This window comes from Gobius niger (genome assembly GCF_951799975.1).
Source record: "Gobius niger genome assembly, chromosome: 7".
Taxonomy (NCBI): domain Eukaryota; kingdom Metazoa; phylum Chordata; class Actinopteri; order Gobiiformes; family Gobiidae; genus Gobius; species Gobius niger.
Genome location: NC_136858.1, coordinates 27,773,697 through 27,790,766, shown reverse-complemented (window position 1 = coordinate 27,790,766; position 17,070 = coordinate 27,773,697). Strand labels below are relative to the sequence as shown.

The 17,070-nt window shown below is 44.1% G+C and overlaps 1 protein-coding gene and 1 long non-coding RNA gene across 3 annotated transcripts in view; one reads left to right on the top strand and one right to left on the bottom strand.

Annotated features, from left to right (window-relative positions):
- Positions 1-9,873, bottom strand: part of LOC306965417 — a 45,439-nt gene extending 35,566 nt beyond the window's left edge. For both annotated transcript variants that reach the window (XR_013793022.1, XR_013793023.1), the window contains exons 1-2: positions 9,652-9,873; positions 1,446-1,558 (exon numbers count right to left, since the gene is read on the bottom strand). This is a non-coding gene — a long non-coding RNA (uncharacterized lncRNA). The remainder of the gene's footprint in view (positions 1-1,445; positions 1,559-9,651) is intronic.
- A 114-nt stretch (positions 9,874-9,987) lies between these two features.
- irf2bp2a (interferon regulatory factor 2 binding protein 2a) lies at positions 9,988-12,341 on the top strand. The gene is made up of 2 exons (XM_079559431.1): positions 9,988-11,267; positions 11,561-12,341. Exons 1-2 carry the CDS (start codon positions 10,463-10,465, stop codon positions 12,274-12,276), a joined length of 1,521 nt encoding a protein of 506 aa, XP_079415557.1. The 5' UTR covers positions 9,988-10,462; the 3' UTR covers positions 12,277-12,341.
- Positions 12,342-17,070: the final 4,729 nt, after the last annotated feature.

Genomic DNA, 17,070 nt, shown 5'->3' with positions numbered 1-17,070 from the left:
AAAAATACAATAAAAGAAAACATTTTCTTTTAGATTTGAGTCAAACTGGAGAAAATGCACTCAGTTAAAGACAAACTAATAAAGGTAACTAATATAGATCCATCTTAGTTCAATCCAAGTCCACTGCTTCTTAAAGATGGGTCAAATGCAGACATTTCCCTAAAGGAAGAACAAAGTGTGTGAAGATGAGCTCCAAAACTACAGGTCATTTTAGTCGCCATAGCAACCTATTTCCTCACTATTGTTTTTAAAAGCGTTTCATTGAATCAAAGTGTAGCGCGATGTGCTACTTCAGGAAACAACAGCAGAGCGTAGACCGCAAAAGTGGGAATCAAGAGAACAATAGAAGCATTTCATCATGAATCTCATATTCATGCAGCACATACGTATGAGCCTGGCCACCACTTCCCATTTCTTACTGTAAAACAATTTGTAGCTCATTGTGCTTTTGTTTTGCTGACCTCAAGTTCATTGCTTTGGAAATGGAAAGAGCTCGTATCACGTTATTTGTGAAAACAGGCACCATGATTGCTATACAGCCGGTTGCATCACATATTGCATCCTAGTATTGTTGCTAAGTCGGCTGAACGTAACCAGGAAGTGAATGCTGCTAACCGATTAGTGCCAGTGCAGGCCGTCACGAGTTAAACCTCAGGGACTGAATTATGAAGATTGTGATCTTGATGTGCCCACAAAACGTCATTTGGACTTTAACCCCTTAACTCCCACCTGAACCGAGCACTTTTTCTCCAGTTTGGCTTTACCCCAGTCCAAAAGCTTCTGGAAAAAAAGCTGTGAAAAAGCAACAAAACTGAGACGAAAACAATGATGGAAATGTGACGAAAAAGTGAAAAAACATTGACAAAAAAGTGACGAAAAATGGATGAAAAAGTGGCAAAAATGTCACAAGAAATTCACGAAAAATGGACGAAAAAATGACAAAAATGCGACAAAAACATGATAAAAATTTGACAAAAAAATGACAAAAATGTGACAAAAACGTGTTAAAAATATGACAAAAAAATTACAAAAATGTGACAAAATGTGACAAAACATGACAAAAAATGGACGAAAAAATTACAAAAATGTGACAAAAACGTGTTAAAAAATATGACCAAAAAATGACAAAAATGTGACAAAAAAAATTAGAAAAATGTGATTAAAATTTGACCAAAAAAAAACAAAACGTTACAAAAATGAGTTGAATACCCAGCAAAAAAATGATGGAAAAAAATCTGATAACGTGAGGAAAAAGATCCTCTCGGTTCAGGCGGGAGTTAAGAGGTTAATCCCCTTTTTAAAAAAATTTCAAGGCTATACTAAAGATCCATCCTTGTCCTTGGTAACTGTGAACGTCATAAACTCCGATATCGCAGCTTTAGACCTTAAGAGAGTATCTTTGTGACCCGCTCTTAGAACAAGGCCAGTGGTGGTTAATTCATTACCAGCAATCTCTAAAATGCACTGGACGTCCTCTGGCCCGGGGCACACTGCTGCTGCTGCTGCTGCTGCATGTGCACTTTCCGCGGTTCACCGGGGTCAAAGTGTGTGCTGACATCTGAAAAAAGTGTTATTTACATCAGAGTTTAGCTATGACTCAGAACCTATGGGGGTTTTTCCGTGAGGCAGGAAGTGATGTCGCTCTCACAAAGCACAGCTCGAGCCCGTGTCCTATTTCTCAGTGCCAAGTTTGAATCAGCAACTGCAATTTCTGAAACTGCCTATAATGTCCCAAGATGGAAATCCAAACATGAATTTACATAGTTTTGAAGGGGATTTTTTTCTTTCTCTCTTTCACTTTCTCCTCTGACTTCTCTTTCAGCCCATAATTATAAGTTCAGTTGTGGGTGCTGTGACATATTGTTCTTCTGCGCTACTTTTCTTTAGAAATACCACAATAAGCTTAACCATTTATCCAACTTAAATGTAGTTTGGGCTGTGGCCTCCAGGTTTGGTTAATCATAGATACAGACGGCATCTCTGGATTCACCCATATATGGTCATGTTTGAAAACAGTAAACAATTTGGAGAAAAATCTAAACTTTCTCGAATTATTGAAAAACTACTTTAACAAATGCTGAATTATGAATATAGTTTTCTACTAAATAAAGATACAAAGACATGGAGTGGAGCAAAGTGGTTCAACAGCCCATAAAAACATGAATAACGGAGAGTGAGTGGTGGTGGTCGGAGGGGCCGATGGCGCAGACTGGTTGCCTCGCTTCCGTCAGTCTACCCCAGGGCAGCTGTGGCTACAATAGTAGCTTACGACCACCGAGTATGGAGTGAATGAATAATGCAATGTAAAGCGTCTTTGAGTGTCCAGAAAAGCACTATATAAAACCAATGCATTATTATTATTATTATTATTATTAATGCTAACATGATGCTACATGTTAGCATCTTGCTATTGCTAACGGCTAGCCAGCGCAAGCCACGACTGCCGCTTTTTCGCTTCTACTGAACAATCTGCTGTGAATAATGGGCCATATGGGCCAAGTTTAGTCTTTATTTTATTTGTGTATGATCAATAAGTTAATATTTCACCAGAAAATGGCAAAAAAGTGTGAAAAACCTTCTATGACACGATGCCGTCTGTATCTATAGCCTTTTCTTATCCTTGTTTTGTTTTTTAAATCTCCTCTGACAATGTTCAAAATCACGGCCCAAAACAAAAAGTATTTTTTCTTCACTGATTTGCATTTATTTTCAGTAAGTTGTTAATGTATTTGTAATTTCATGCGGACATATCGATGCTTAAACACATTTTCTTTTGGATGTTTCGGCACTGATATTATACATTTTAAAGTCTTATGTTTAAGAAAAGACAGTAAGGAGTGAGAGACTTGGCTCCTCAGGATTTCAAACTGAACTGACGCATTATAAACCTGAAAACAAGCTTTCACTTTTAGTTAATGGTGTGCTGGCACATTGATGGTCCCGCGATGAACACACCTTTAATGCAGAACTGCTCAGAGGCTTGGTGGCAGATTGTAACCTTCAAAAGTCTGGAGGGAAGTTTAGTCTTTCCCCTATGATGCAATTACAATCCAGAGAATACAGACCGGAACGCTTTAGAAAGCACAAAAACTGCATGAATGAAGTGAAGCAAAAATACTACTAACTTTGAATTACTTTGTGCTTCAATTGTGCCGTGCAAACAAACCTGCTGTATATTTTCACTTCGTTTACTGCCTTAGGACATACTTGACTTATTATGAAGTAACAGTCCTCCTCCCCCTTGGCCCCGCTGAGGTTTAGGGGTAGGATACGTTTCCCCTTTGTTATTTCTTTTTCAGCGCACATGTGGCACATCTGGGGCCAGGCCTGACTCATTACTCACTCCTTTATGTTCCACTCTCCGCAGCCATGGCAACTGCAGCGTGTGTTTTCGCCGGAAAAGCTTTTGAAGGCAGTGGAAAAAGAGAGAGAGAGAGAGAGAGAGAGAGAGATTGCCAAGGGAGTGAGGGAGAGAGGAGAGGCGGTGGGGGAGGAGCGAGGCAGGGAGGGAGGGAGCGAGCAGGCTCTCAGTAAGTTGGCCTATATCCAGTGTAATCATGCCATGGAGCCGAAATGAGGCCTTTGGCAGCACACCAGGTTTCTGAGAACAAAGATGTGAGCTTCTAATGTTGGCGGTGGGGCCTGCTTGGCATCCACAGCCATTTCCCAGCAGCCCTTGCCTTGGCCGACCGCCAGTGCACCCCCCCTCCCCTCCTCCCTCCACACACACACACCCCGCAAACCCTCCCCTCTCGGGCCGGAGAGTGCAAAGAGGATCAGAATAAAGAGAGAGACTTGTTTTTCGCTCGCCTCCTGCTCCGGTCCAATGACATCACCTTTGCGGCCCCCGGACTCCAGTCGCCCGCCGCATTTTTCCACTTTCGGACCGTCCATTTTATTTGGACTCCTCCATTTTATCACAGCTCAGCTACTGTACCTTGTTATTGCGTTACAAACACCTCGCAGGGCAGCGTCAAGTTCAGGGATTTGAAACTTTGATGACGTCAAATCTCAGATGAAAGACATTGGAAACAGATCCGGCCTTATTACATAACCGCAAATGCTGGACCGTAGATGTGCTGCATTTTCTGTTGGCAATGGGAAAGGTTTACAAAAAGTTGTCATCTGCACTGGAATGCTTTAGAAATGGTTTGTTTTGGTTGCAAACTGAAGTACTGAGAAGTAAACATTTTAAAAACAATGCAGCTCCGATGATGAGGGTGGAAATCTCTTGGATGACTCAGAGAAGGGCTGCTCGATTATTTCATGATTTCAGCCTTAATTTGTTCTGTGTACATTATGCATCTGAATGACAAATATAGTCTGTAAGTCTATCCAGCTATAATGATTATTCACTGACAAAAAAAGAAGTAAAAAACAGTACATTTATTACACTACAAAAGTCCAAACATTGAAAGAATAAAGAAATACATTCTCTATCTGACAGACTTAAAAGTGACTTATTGTTTCTCACTTTTGTAACTCTTTCTAATTGTTTGCACTGAGAACTTAAAGGGATATTTCCGGATTTTTGACATAGGGCCTCATTTCCTAGTTATCCAGAGTGTTGTTGATTCTGGAGATGTTTTTTTTTGTATTTCTTGCAGTCCTTATATTTGAAGAGTTTCGTGGCGCTAGGCTAGTGCAAGGCTAGTGCATTTGTATGGTATCAGCTAGCCTGCATTAAAAACAGTCTGACCCGCTCCACAGTGCACCTGAGGCAAATCACTTATAACGCCAGACTAACCGTATAAATGTCTGTGTCGATAGAATAATTTTTGGAATATAACTGACCTTGCATCACATGAATGGTCGCATTTTGAGGGACTATTTTCTAGCAGATCACTCCGCCGCTGCGTAGCTTATACATCCACGAAGCTGATGCTGCTCAAATCTAAGTTATTTTAAAAGCAAAATGGTTAAAATAATTCTATCGACACAGACATTTATATGGTTAGTCTGGCTTTTTAAGTGATTTGCCTCAGGTGCACTGTGGAGCGGGTCAGACTGTTTTTAATGCAGGCTAGCTGATACCATAGAAATGCGCTAGCCTTGCACTAGCCTAGCGCTACATGACTCTTCATATACAAGAACTGCATGAATTACAAAAAAAATATCTCCGGAAATCAACAACACTCTGGAAAACTAGGAAATGAGGCTCCATGTCTCCTGATATATCCCTTTAAATGTGTTGCAGTTGGGTTCACGTCATCATTACATTCGCTTACTCACCTGTTGCTTTCTCAACAACAGTCACCCTGCCACTGTCAACACATAATGACAGATGACGCGCTTAACTTAATCCGATGTTAGCTTAATGTGTGTCAGTAATTGCACAGACCTTACATACACCCTGCCAATACATTTTCATATTGACTAGCGGCGGTTTCTTCTTTATTTCACCCTGTCTCCTTCTTGTAAACACTGAAGGCCAACAGCGCTCAGCTTATGCACGGCCCTGTTTCATTTGTGAAAGTAACTCTCCTGCTTACATCATACCATTACACAGATTCGATTGCTTGCCCACTCGCCGTCTGCCCCATCAATCACGTCCTACTTTCGGTGTCCCCGTGATTGATATTATTGTCAGATTGCTCCGCATTTTATCTGCACGCTAATCCTTCGCTAGTGCAAATCAGCGGCTAAAAATAACCGCATGAGCTTTGTTTAGGCGGGCATGGGACAGTCGGTGCTCCTGTGTCAATCTGGTCTGCAGCCCGACTCGGAGGCAAGGGCAATTCTCTCTCCGCTTTTCGGGGCAAACGTGCCCTCTGGCTGGAGCGTGTCGTCACAGCGCTGCGGAAAAGTTGCGAATGCCATACACAAGCCGTTCGAGGTGCAATAAACCTTCCTTTTAAATCCACGCAACTTGTTAGGAGTCATGGCGTTTGGGCTCTCCTCCCGGCACTACGGGTTATATAACATAAAACAGGGCAGTAAGAAATAAAAACAACAGAGGGGGAAACAGCGTGCAAGAGCTACAGAGAGAATGTGTAATGATTTGCTTTCATGAATAAAACATCGCTCAATATAAAATTTAACAGGCTCGGAAAGTGACAGAACAAAATAACGTCACAGCTTGTCGCCGGGTCTGTCGCAGTGTCATGTGTTGGGTATTCCCCCGAGCGCACACCAACCACTCATTCTTTATTTAGCCGCATCATGTCTCCATTTACATTCAGGTAGAAGAAGAAAAATAGTACACAGATCGCTTGGTGTTGTACCACAAATCAGCTCAAGGAGAATGACAGCGGCGCCGCGTCTATAGGCAAATATATGTGTAAGAATGTAGCTGTTATAATAGTTTAGTTGATTAGCCTCTTAAAGGGATATTTCGGGATTTTTTACATCGTGCCTAATTTCCTAGTTATCCAGAGTGTTGTTGATTTCGGGAGATTTTTCTTTACATTCATGCAGTTCTTATATTTGAAGAGTTTAGCGGTGCTAGGCTAGTGCTAGGCTAGCGCGTGTCTATGGTAACTAGTAGCCTGCATTAAAAACAGTCTGACCTAAGCACAGTGCACCTGAGGCAAATCACTTACAACACCAGACTACTGATATAAATGTCTGTGTTGACTGAATATTTGTTTTTATTACAACCACTTTGCATTTAAATAACTTATATTTGAGCAGCATCAACTTCCTGGTTGTAAGCTACGCAGCGGCGGAGTGATCTGCTAGGTTACCGGATCTACAGTATAGTTTGTTTACCTGCGGCTGGCGTTACTACACGTGGAATTCACAAAGGAGCTTTCTGCAAATCAGATATGGCAACGTTTGGAAGACTACCCGATGATTTTGAAGAGGTTTTTAAGGCAGGCTACTAGTTACCATAGACATGCGCTAGCCTAGCACTAGCATAGCACCACTAAACTCTTCAAATATAACTGCATTTATTAAATATAAATATCTCCAGAAACAAAAAAACACTCTGGATAACTAGGAAAGGAGGCCCTATGTCAAAAATCCTGACATATCCCTTTAATATTTGAATTTTTTTGAAAAGTCAATGGATAAAATGAATGGGATTTTTTACTTCTGGCACCCCCAAAGGACCGGAAGTGGGCAGGACAGTTGAGCTTCCTGTCTCTGGCTAAGCCCCGCCCACTACCTCCAATGTTTACAAGCAGTGAAAGGGTTAGGAAAGTAGGAATGTGTGGTCACTTCTTGCTTACACTTAATGCAGCAGCCCCAAGCATGGATAAATGAAGAGATAGGTGTTTTTATTTTTACTATCTTTATGTATTATGCCTTGGCACAAAAAAAAATCCATCTTGTTGTTGAGGAGAGATTCAATTCTAAAAAAAAGTTATGATGAAAAACACTGTGAAATAAAACTCAGACTTGCCTATAGGCGACGTGCCCAATGCTGCCTCTGCCTCTTCAAAGCCGCCGCAGTATTTTGTGAAATCGCTGGATCTTTCCCATTATAGAATCAGGTCATTTAGGATTTAATTGAATCTCAGCGGGACCACTCTTGCATAATCAGGCGTAGCTGTTTGCCCGCACAAACATTAACTCGGTGCGGAGGCAGAGGATCAAAGCGCCAATGTTTCCCACCGATCCTGGAGGAAAGACTGTTTATTCTGCCCCCCCCCCCGCACAACAGCCATTTCCTATCTGTGTCATAAAGCCTATAACCACACTTCCTGGTGTTGTTCGGTCTCCAACAAGGGGGCGAAGGAGTGAGGCATGATGGGAAACCGTGTGTTGACAGAGCGCTGGGTAGTCGGCCGGTGACGCTGGTGCTGAAGCTCCAGGGAATATAACGCTGTACACCGCGTCATTGTTTTGATGGATGTTCAAATATTTGCGGCGGAAGTGAAGCTAGATTATGTATATTCGTGTGTTTTGTGAATTGTGGGAAATGGACGGATACAAAGTGAAATGCAGAACATGGTGAATTGGTTGTTTATTGGTTGCTGAACGTTGTAAACCATGTTATTGTGGGATTGTGTGGTTGTGACAGACTGTGGGGTTGGACGCTGGGGGGGGAAGCTATAGTAATTTTATCATTGTATGTGAACCGTTCATTTATTTTCTGTAATCAGGTAATACTAATGGATCCGTTTAGCTGGAACCTGTCACAGTGCATTTCCCTCTCCATAACAACTGCCCCCTTAATAATTATGTAAACATCTCTATTGCCATTTTGTTTAATTGCACACACGCCTTTTCTCGCTTTATTGTGTTAGGAGCTGCTTTCACAAACCATTTCTCTCCTGTGAGATGTTAAATTACATCCTATCGTGTCATTCTTCTGGAACATAATGAACGATATGTTAAGTATCTAAAACCAAGCCTTGTAAAAACACAAAAAGAAGAAAGTTATTGAAGAGAATTCGATAAAATCAAGCAAAAGTATCACGAGAGGGTTTACAGGAAATGAGATTACAGACTACTACTGATTACAACATGGCTTAGAACACATTGTGACGAAGGTGTTGTTAATTTGCTTTAAGTGTAACATCCAGTGAAGAAAACCTCGTCTGTGCAAGTGAAAACCCTGTTACACTACCCTACAATTAACCGACAGAGCATGCCTCAACCTCCCGACTAACTAACATTGTGTTTTGTTTTGTTTTCTCTTTATGGGCGGCCCCTTTGAAGAGAATACGCCTCATGCCTGAGTGAGTTGCTCGCGGCCGCAGGCAGTCAGCCAAATGGCCCCACGTCCCAGGCAGGGAGGGAGAGGGAGAGAGAGAGAGCGAGAGATGGGTGAGGCAGGCCCTGGTACGTGACTAAACAACCTCTCGCTTCCCCTTTCCAACGTCACACGGACTTGCACAAACATATCCTGCTTTGTGTCTGCCGGTTTCAGACACATTGCCTCACCCACATCCCCCACGGGCAAGAGAGAGAGAGAGAGAAGAGAGAAGAGAGAAGAGATGCTACAATCATGGTGTGAAACAAGAATATCAACTCCTATTTGCAGTGCTTTGATATATTGATCTAAATTCAAGATCAGTGCACGGAGCTGTTGGAACACGGGTGCAGTTCTGGTTTATAGCCCTTTAATACTTTCATGAATGGCCATGTTTTGATGTTGTGTTTTGTGCGTGTGGCCACGAAGTGTGAGGACTAAGCTTATAGGCATTCCCCCCTTTATCCCTGTGTCGGTTTAATATTCAACAAAAACGTGCCTCGATGGCTGATTCATTGCGCAGTAATTTGATTTAGTGGTGCCAGATTTGGATGACTGGCTACGCAGCAGTGCACAAGAATAAAATGTGGGCAGAGCTATAATAGTCATCCTGCTGCTGCTGCTGTAACCTCGATCCATTCAAGTTTACAACACTGGGCTGGAAATCCCCACCTCATGACAGGGCTTCCTGGTTACTGTAATGCAATGTAATGGCCGTCTTTGCTTTCCTTTTTCCCCCCCATTATTATGATTTTTTTTCTCTCTCTGGACGATAGAAAAAATGTAATTGCAAAACTGCTGTGAAATGATTAGAAAGGCGGGGGTGTGAAAAGAATTGGTTTGCAAAGAAATAAAAAAAATAAAAAGGCAGTCAACTTTTTATGTATTTTTTGTGCACCGCGACGCAACAAAACCGCGCGCGTAAAAAGACAACGCGTCTCCAAGTCTTTAAATCGGCTTTTTGCGTTTCGAAAGTAAACAGCGTTTTGCTTTCGGGCTCGACCCACCTCATTCATTGCACGGCAGTCGTAGTAGCGGCAGCTCGTGGCGTAGAGGCGCTGTGCATTGAGAAAAACAAACTGCAGCCAGCACAGTCAGCCCTAACCGGATCACACACACACTGAGGAATTGAGGACAAAGCCGCGCGCGCAAAGACGACGCGGCTCGAGGGCGCTTTTTTTCCTCCTCCTTGCAAAACGACGCTGCGAGAAAGAATACCTGACTCTGTTGCGGGGGTTTTGATGATATTTTCCTGAGAAAAAAATCAACCGAGCTGCTGGAGGAGACCGACTTGACTCGCGTCGCTGTAGCCGGGGTTGTGCGCGTTTCGCCGTGACCAAAAAAAAAAGCGCTACGTGGAGGAAGCTGGGCGAATGGGGAAATGTTTGGGAAGCGGTTCTAGTGATTAAATTATAGCGGAGAAAGGGGGCCGTGAGTGACAGAGGCTGCAGTAAACCGAGGGAAAGGCGGAGAGGAGGGGGGTCTGTCGAAGAAATCAAGTCAATAGAAACTCAAGTGGAAGCAGGCTGCGTTCATACTGGCGCTGACGTCACTGCTCCACATTGAGGCAGTAGTAGCGACTGAGCGGAGAGAGACACACCGCGCCATAGTAAAGTACGCACCGACATGAACTTCTCTCTCTGCGCTCCAACTTCGCCCCTGTTTCCATAATAGTCGAGGGAGGACGCCTTTTCAATTCTTCTTCGACGCACGGAACTTGCTCTTGATTCGTTTTCTAAAGGGATTAGGGAGAACTAGACACATTTTGGGGTTTATTTTCTCGACGAGGAGCTCGACTCGACGACGCTGAGGAGAGCCATGTCGTCCGCGGCGGTCGCTGCTTCTTCCCGGAGGCAGTCGTGCTATTTGTGCGACTTGCCCCGCATGCCGTGGGCCATGATTTGGGATTTTACCGAGCCCGTGTGCAGAGGATGTGTCAACTACGAAGGAGCAGACCGCATTGAGTTTGTCATAGAGACAGCCAGGCAGCTCAAGAGGGCTCATGGCATTCAGGAGGGTAGGTCTCCTGGCCCGGGGAAGAAGGACTTCCAGGCTATGAACCATGCCGCGGCGGGAGACCCTGGCTCCCGACCGCCGCAGCCGCTGGACCGATACCCACTGTCCTCAGAGCGGCCACCCAGGCTGGGACCAGAGTACCAGTCCAGCAGGCAGGCAAACGGCATCACAGTCCACAATGGATTCCCTAAACCGGATGAACCTCCGGAGTTGAACCGCCAAAGCCCCAATCCAGGGCGCAGGAGCGCGGTGCCGCCAAACCTCGTGCCTTTGGTGAACGGGGGCCCGGTGCCCCAGGTGCACAACGGCAGACAGATGGGGCTGCCCTCAGCGCTGGCAGCAGGCAGCCCCGCGGACATGGGCAAGAGACCCGCCTCAGTGTCCAGCACTGAGCACGACCGAGAGAAGGACAAGCACCGACCTGACAGTATGACGCCCGAGATCAGCGAGAGCCACAAGAACCGTGCCGAGCAGGACTGGATGGGCAAAGGCAAAACCGTGAGGGACCTGATGGCGCTGCACACTTTCGACAGATTCAAGAAGGACCATGCGGTCATGCAACAAAGGGCTATGGTGTACGAGTCCGGAGCTACAGGCTCAAAATCAGGTAAATACGCAAAATAGTGACAGGACAGACGCACTTTTAGGAATTATAACTGTTTTAGGTCACACATTGTAAATACTGAAAAATGTGAATAATGTAGAAATGAGGCTATCCGCCATTAAATAACGTCACAGATGTGAAAATAGTTTCATTTTATAGGCTATATTTGATCATTATAGTGGTGTTTTGTGCAGTTTTCCTAAGGATCAGTGAAATCCAGTCTAGTGTTGCCTGCACAGTGTTGTGCTGCCTGTGTGAGCTGTGTAACTCAGTTGTTTAACCCTTTCCCGCCCCAGACAGAGGAAAACACCCCCGCAGCGTGAAGCGAAAGGCGTCTCCGGAGCCCGAGGGAGAGGGCACGGCTGCCAAAATGAACGGAGAGGCGCAGCAGTGGTTACCACCGCCCACTGACGGACTCAAAATGCCCCCAGTGCCCCCTCCAAACTTCGCCTCCCAACCCTCCACGATATCCCCGCAGTCCCGCACACCACCTGAGGCAGCCCAGAACGGCCAGTCCCCCATGGCAGCACTCATCATGGCCGCAGACAACGCAGGCGGCAACAGCTCACCAAAAGACGCCAATCAGGTGCACTCGACCACCCGCAGGAACAGCAGCAGCCCGCTCTCCCCCTCCTCCATAAACCAGAGGCGGCTGCCCCAGAGGGAGGGCTCGGGTGCCGGGACCCCTCACGTCCCGGGCATGGACCAGGTGCACCCCCAGAGCATTCCGGACTCCTCTGTACCCGGCAGCATACCCCTGTGCTGTACCCTGTGCCACGAGCGCTTGGAGGACACACATTTTGTTCAGTGCCCCTCTGTCCCCTCTCACAAGTTCTGCTTCCCGTGCTCCAGGGAAAGCATAAAGCAGCAAGGCGCCACGGGTGAGGTGTACTGTCCCAGCGGAGAGAAGTGCCCACTGGTTGGCTCTAACGTACCCTGGGCTTTCATGCAGGGGGAAATCGCCACCATCCTGGCAGGAGATGTCAAAGTAAAAAAGGAGCGGGACCCTTGATTTTGTCTTTGAACACTTTTCTTTTCGGGGCGGGGGAATTAAAAATATGAGTATAAATATATAAATATCACATACATACCATTCAAACAAACTAACGGACTTGTACATATTGGACCCAAGGGAAGAGTATACTTCGTAAACATGGTTGTATAATTTTTGATTTTTGAATACATTGTGTTTCTATATTTTTGAAGATAAAGGTATGTACTCATTATAATGGACTACGTTCCTCTGTTGATGTTTAACAAAAATTCTTGATGTACTTCTAGGTCTGGTGGCAGTTCCTGTTTAACGTAGAATGTGACTAATGCTACTCTACGAGCACTTGGCAAAAACTGAAATGCTTTTAGCTGTACTTGTATGCACTTGTTTAAAAATTGCCAAATACAATTTCTGATCTTCTATGAACATAATCGTCTGGGCTTGCTTCATTTTGAGTGATTTTCAGTCCTCCCTTTACAATGTCCTATTGATAGCTTGCGTGTTGTGACGGCAGGCTTGATTTACAGTGCACGAGAGAGAGAGAGAGAGAGAGAGAGAGAAGTAGGCTACTGTCTCAGGGCTGCACCACTTATGGAAAAAGCATGCAGGGGTGCATTGCTAATGTGCACAGATACTGCACAATACCTGCCTTTCTCTCATGCGGGGTTAGTAGTAGTTAGAGCATGCACTGGTCTACATTTTTGCCTGTGCACGCTGTAATTGATTGCACTAGATAGAAACGGGTGCCAAGTCATGTTCGTGCAGCCGGAATTTGTCGAGTCAGGATAATGTGGGAAAGTGCATGATTGTCCAAATGATACATAAGCGTCTTTGCTGCGTTTTCTCAACAAAACTCTTCAGCTATGGCTATTCTCCACCGTGTTCTTACTTTGCTGGTGCTTTTGACTTGGGGAAAAGCTTCTTTTTTTTTCTTTTTTTTTGAACAGCCAAGCGTGAACAATATGCAAATGTTAGAACACAAGGTACTTTCTAGCTCCTAATTTTAGAAAAAAAAAACGTTTTACTTTCAATTTGTGCATCTGAATCATAGTTTACTCAGCTGCTTTTTTTTTGGTGCACTGAAGTAATCGATTTATGATATTGAACGAAACTCTGCCCATTCACTGTTGGCCCATTTAGAAAAGGACAGACAGAGTGCAGCTCTGTCGTTGTAAGCGACACAAGTCAATGCATTGGATTGTGACCAAATACTACATTTTGCTTATCCCCCATTTCCCAATTTTGAATCACACGATCCCCATTTTGCTCAACATTACTTTCAATTCGGGGATAGCTCTGTGGTTATTTATTGCAATGTATCTTGTATTAAGGCTACTACTGAAAGCAAAATGATTTGAAAGCTATGTGGTGCACCGGTTGACCAATCCATTCCACCTTTATTCATACAGCACATTATAACACGACAGATTTGCAAATATCGAATGAAAACTTTCCAAGTACGATTAAAGCATTTTGTACATTTTGCATCATTTTCCTTGAGTATTTTGTGAGAGAGGCAATGTAGACTTTTCAAGAAGTCATTTACTGAAAGCGAGTACTCCTAAACATGGTCTATGGTGCAATGATTTACCCAAGTGCTGAATGAAAACAAGCACTCTGCCCATTCACAGCCGGCCAACTCAAACAGTCTGATCAAATCTAACCCTGTGTCTCAATGAATTCAACTTTATAGTGAACAGCATACACACCCACACGGCCGTTTTGCAACATTTTACACATTTCTTGTAATATTTTTGTTGGAAAACGGATGCTATTAAGACTAGCTGTCGCGGCATGCTCTCCCACGAGGTCTCATTTCCCCCCCCCCGCTTCTCAGTATCTCAGTAAACAAGCCTGCCGTTAAGTGTTAGACGTGCTATCTCTAAATCTCGGCACGTGGTTTCCCCTTTTAAAGCCAATCGCTATAACTGCTCCTTTTTTTTGTCCCCATATTGGCAATGTTCTGCTCGACTAACCTTACAAGCATCGAGCAGCCAGATAGAGGGTTGTAAAAATAGGGAGCTGCAGTGTGCGGTGTATTTTGATTTGAGACAAAGAACTCGCTTTCCTCTCTCCCTCTCTCTCTCCCTCTCTCTCTCTCTGTCTCTCTCTCGCTCTGCACCAAACGGACACACTGACAACATGGCAGTTTTCTAGTAGAGAGCACGGGGGGAAGTTGGTGGAGTAGGAGGTTGCGTAATTACATTTGAGACATTATCTGCTTCCTGCAAACGTCTGAGAGAGCGGTGCAGCGTTTTTTTTTTCTTCTTCTAAAATAACAATCACATGAGTTTGAACATGCGTCTTTCGCCATTCAGCCACTAATGCATGTCCTTTCCAAGCTATTACCAGTACAAGATAGGGTTTGTTCTAAGTCTGCACGGTGCCCTGATAATCCAACTGATGTCATGTCGGGGAATAAGAAACACTGTCGTCCACATTTGCCCAAATTAGAAGCAGCGTCAGTTGTAAACAATAGTCAAAATTGAATCACTGGCACTACTTGAACCAATCTAGTCTCATTTTTCGTTTGCTGCTACATGCTTTCATGCCGGCACCGCTTCTTTTTTGTGTTGATTACCTGAGTGTTGCACCATGCATTCGCCCCTATCACTAGGCAACCCCGAATATACAATTATACCTCAGTATTCCAACAGGGCCAATCCCAAAAAGCATTATACGCGGGGCAAACATGTCAGATTCCAGTGACATTTTGAAGTATTTGCCGTAGATGTTCGTTTTTTTAGTGCCTTTTTTCCGTTGAAGAGCGACGGTATCAGCGACTTATCAGTTGGACTTTAAAACCAGCGACGCTGCCAAGTTTGATAAAAGAGAAACGCTCGGCGAACTCGTTTGAGCAACAAACACACCCACTTCGATATTATGACACATTACATAGTGTTCCCATGCAATTATGACACTTCTGCTGACCTACATGCTCTTTAGCAAGGTGGGGCCTCATGGGAATATTAGATGTTGTGACATTTTTTGAAAGAGATTAAAGGCAAAACAAAAAGATTGAATGATTTATTAGAGTCATTAGAGCACGCTGTAGATATCCAGGCCAAATCATTTGCAACATTGAAATGCAAAAATCCAAGTCTTTGTTCATGTGATAGGGGATGTCTTTGTTTCTTACCTAATAAATCAATCTCGGAGCAACACACTGACAGCTTTGAGTGACATCAGTGTTCAAACACAGGTTTACACAGGTTAAGACAGGGCATTTTTGTGTGCTTGTGCGTGCTCGGAGAGAGAAAAACAGACACTTCACTTGACGCTGATGTTCCGGCATTGGCTGGAGTTCACAGCAAAATGGAAAATCTGTTCGTGTTTGCTTTTGTGATAGGCTACGTGTGCAAAAAAATCTCTCAAAACGCGAGCGTGCAGTGGCTTAAGATGATTCGAATCTTGCACGTAGAGCCACGTTCCGCACACACACACACACAGCCCCATTTCTGCCATATATAGTGCAGAGTGCGGTGCGGCTGCTTAGACACCAAAGGACACATCTCTCCCTGGAAACACTATCACAGTGCAGCCTATACCTGTTTGTCGAGTGCGGACTAAAATAGCTCGCGCCATATCTAATGCCGCGATAACATGTCCCTTAGCTGAGGCTCTTGTCATAACACAACGCTCCACTGTTGCGTAGCTACCGGGCGAACCGGAGCGGTGCAGCAGATGCTCCGGTGCCGCCTTACCATTCACATTCAAGGGGATTTTTAGACAGACAGAAACCGAATAAACAAAGGGGAAGCGGGCGAATGGGTGCAAGCTTTGAATTTTTAAAGGGTGTTTTGCACGTTGGAGAAATCATTGTTTTGGGTAACAGGAGGAGAGGCATAAACCGGGAGGGAGTGCGCGGTAGTTAATGAGTCACCATTCGCTCTGTGTTTTTGTTCTGGGAAATCGGAGGAAATCTTTAATGTTTAAGCGCCTCTCTGGCAAAGGTGGGAGCGGCAACACATGCCCAAGCGGTGTGTGAAGATGTGTTGCTCAATAAGAAATGTCTGTGTCTTTGAGGAGTTTCATTATTTAGTGGAAGTAGTAGCTGGAGTGAAAGTACCTTCGAAACTACAGCATAGAATTTGACTATAGATACAAACGGCATACAAAGAAGGGGGTGTGGCTTCGCTAGGGGGAATCTTTTGGGAGACACCACTTTCCACTCTTTTTAGCCATTTTCTGGTGGAATATGAACTTATTTATCCCACATAAATAAAGTCAATTGTAAATGGGGCCCATGTGGATATTTTCTCACAACAGATCGTTCAGTAGAAGTGAAAAAAAACGGCGGTCGTAGCAAGCGCTGGCTAGCCGTTAGCATTAGCACGATGCTAACATGAAGCATTGTGTTAGCATTCTCTGTTATTTATGTATTTATGGGCTGTTGAACCACTTTGCTCCTCCCCATGTCTTTGTATCTTTATTTAGTAGAAAACTATAGAGTTCGGGAATGTGATGTCATATCGCTAAGCATTATGGGATTAGCAGCAATTGTAAACTAATGGAGATTTTAGAAGTTAAAATACTGGAGTTATTGTTCACATTAAAACACTTGGACACCACAGTGAGTTAGATGTATATACCAGCAGTAACTCAGCAGCTAACGGAGCTGTTCCACGGCTTTTTTTCTCCACTTTTATACTGTTTTTAGCTAATGTTAGTCTATGGAAATGTATGCTAACAGCTGCAAAGATGGCGGATCTCCATGGTAACTGTAGACTTTCCCGAATACTATACTCATAATTCACCATTTTTTAAGGTGTTTTTTGAGTAATAAGAGAAAGTTTTGATTTTTCTCCACAT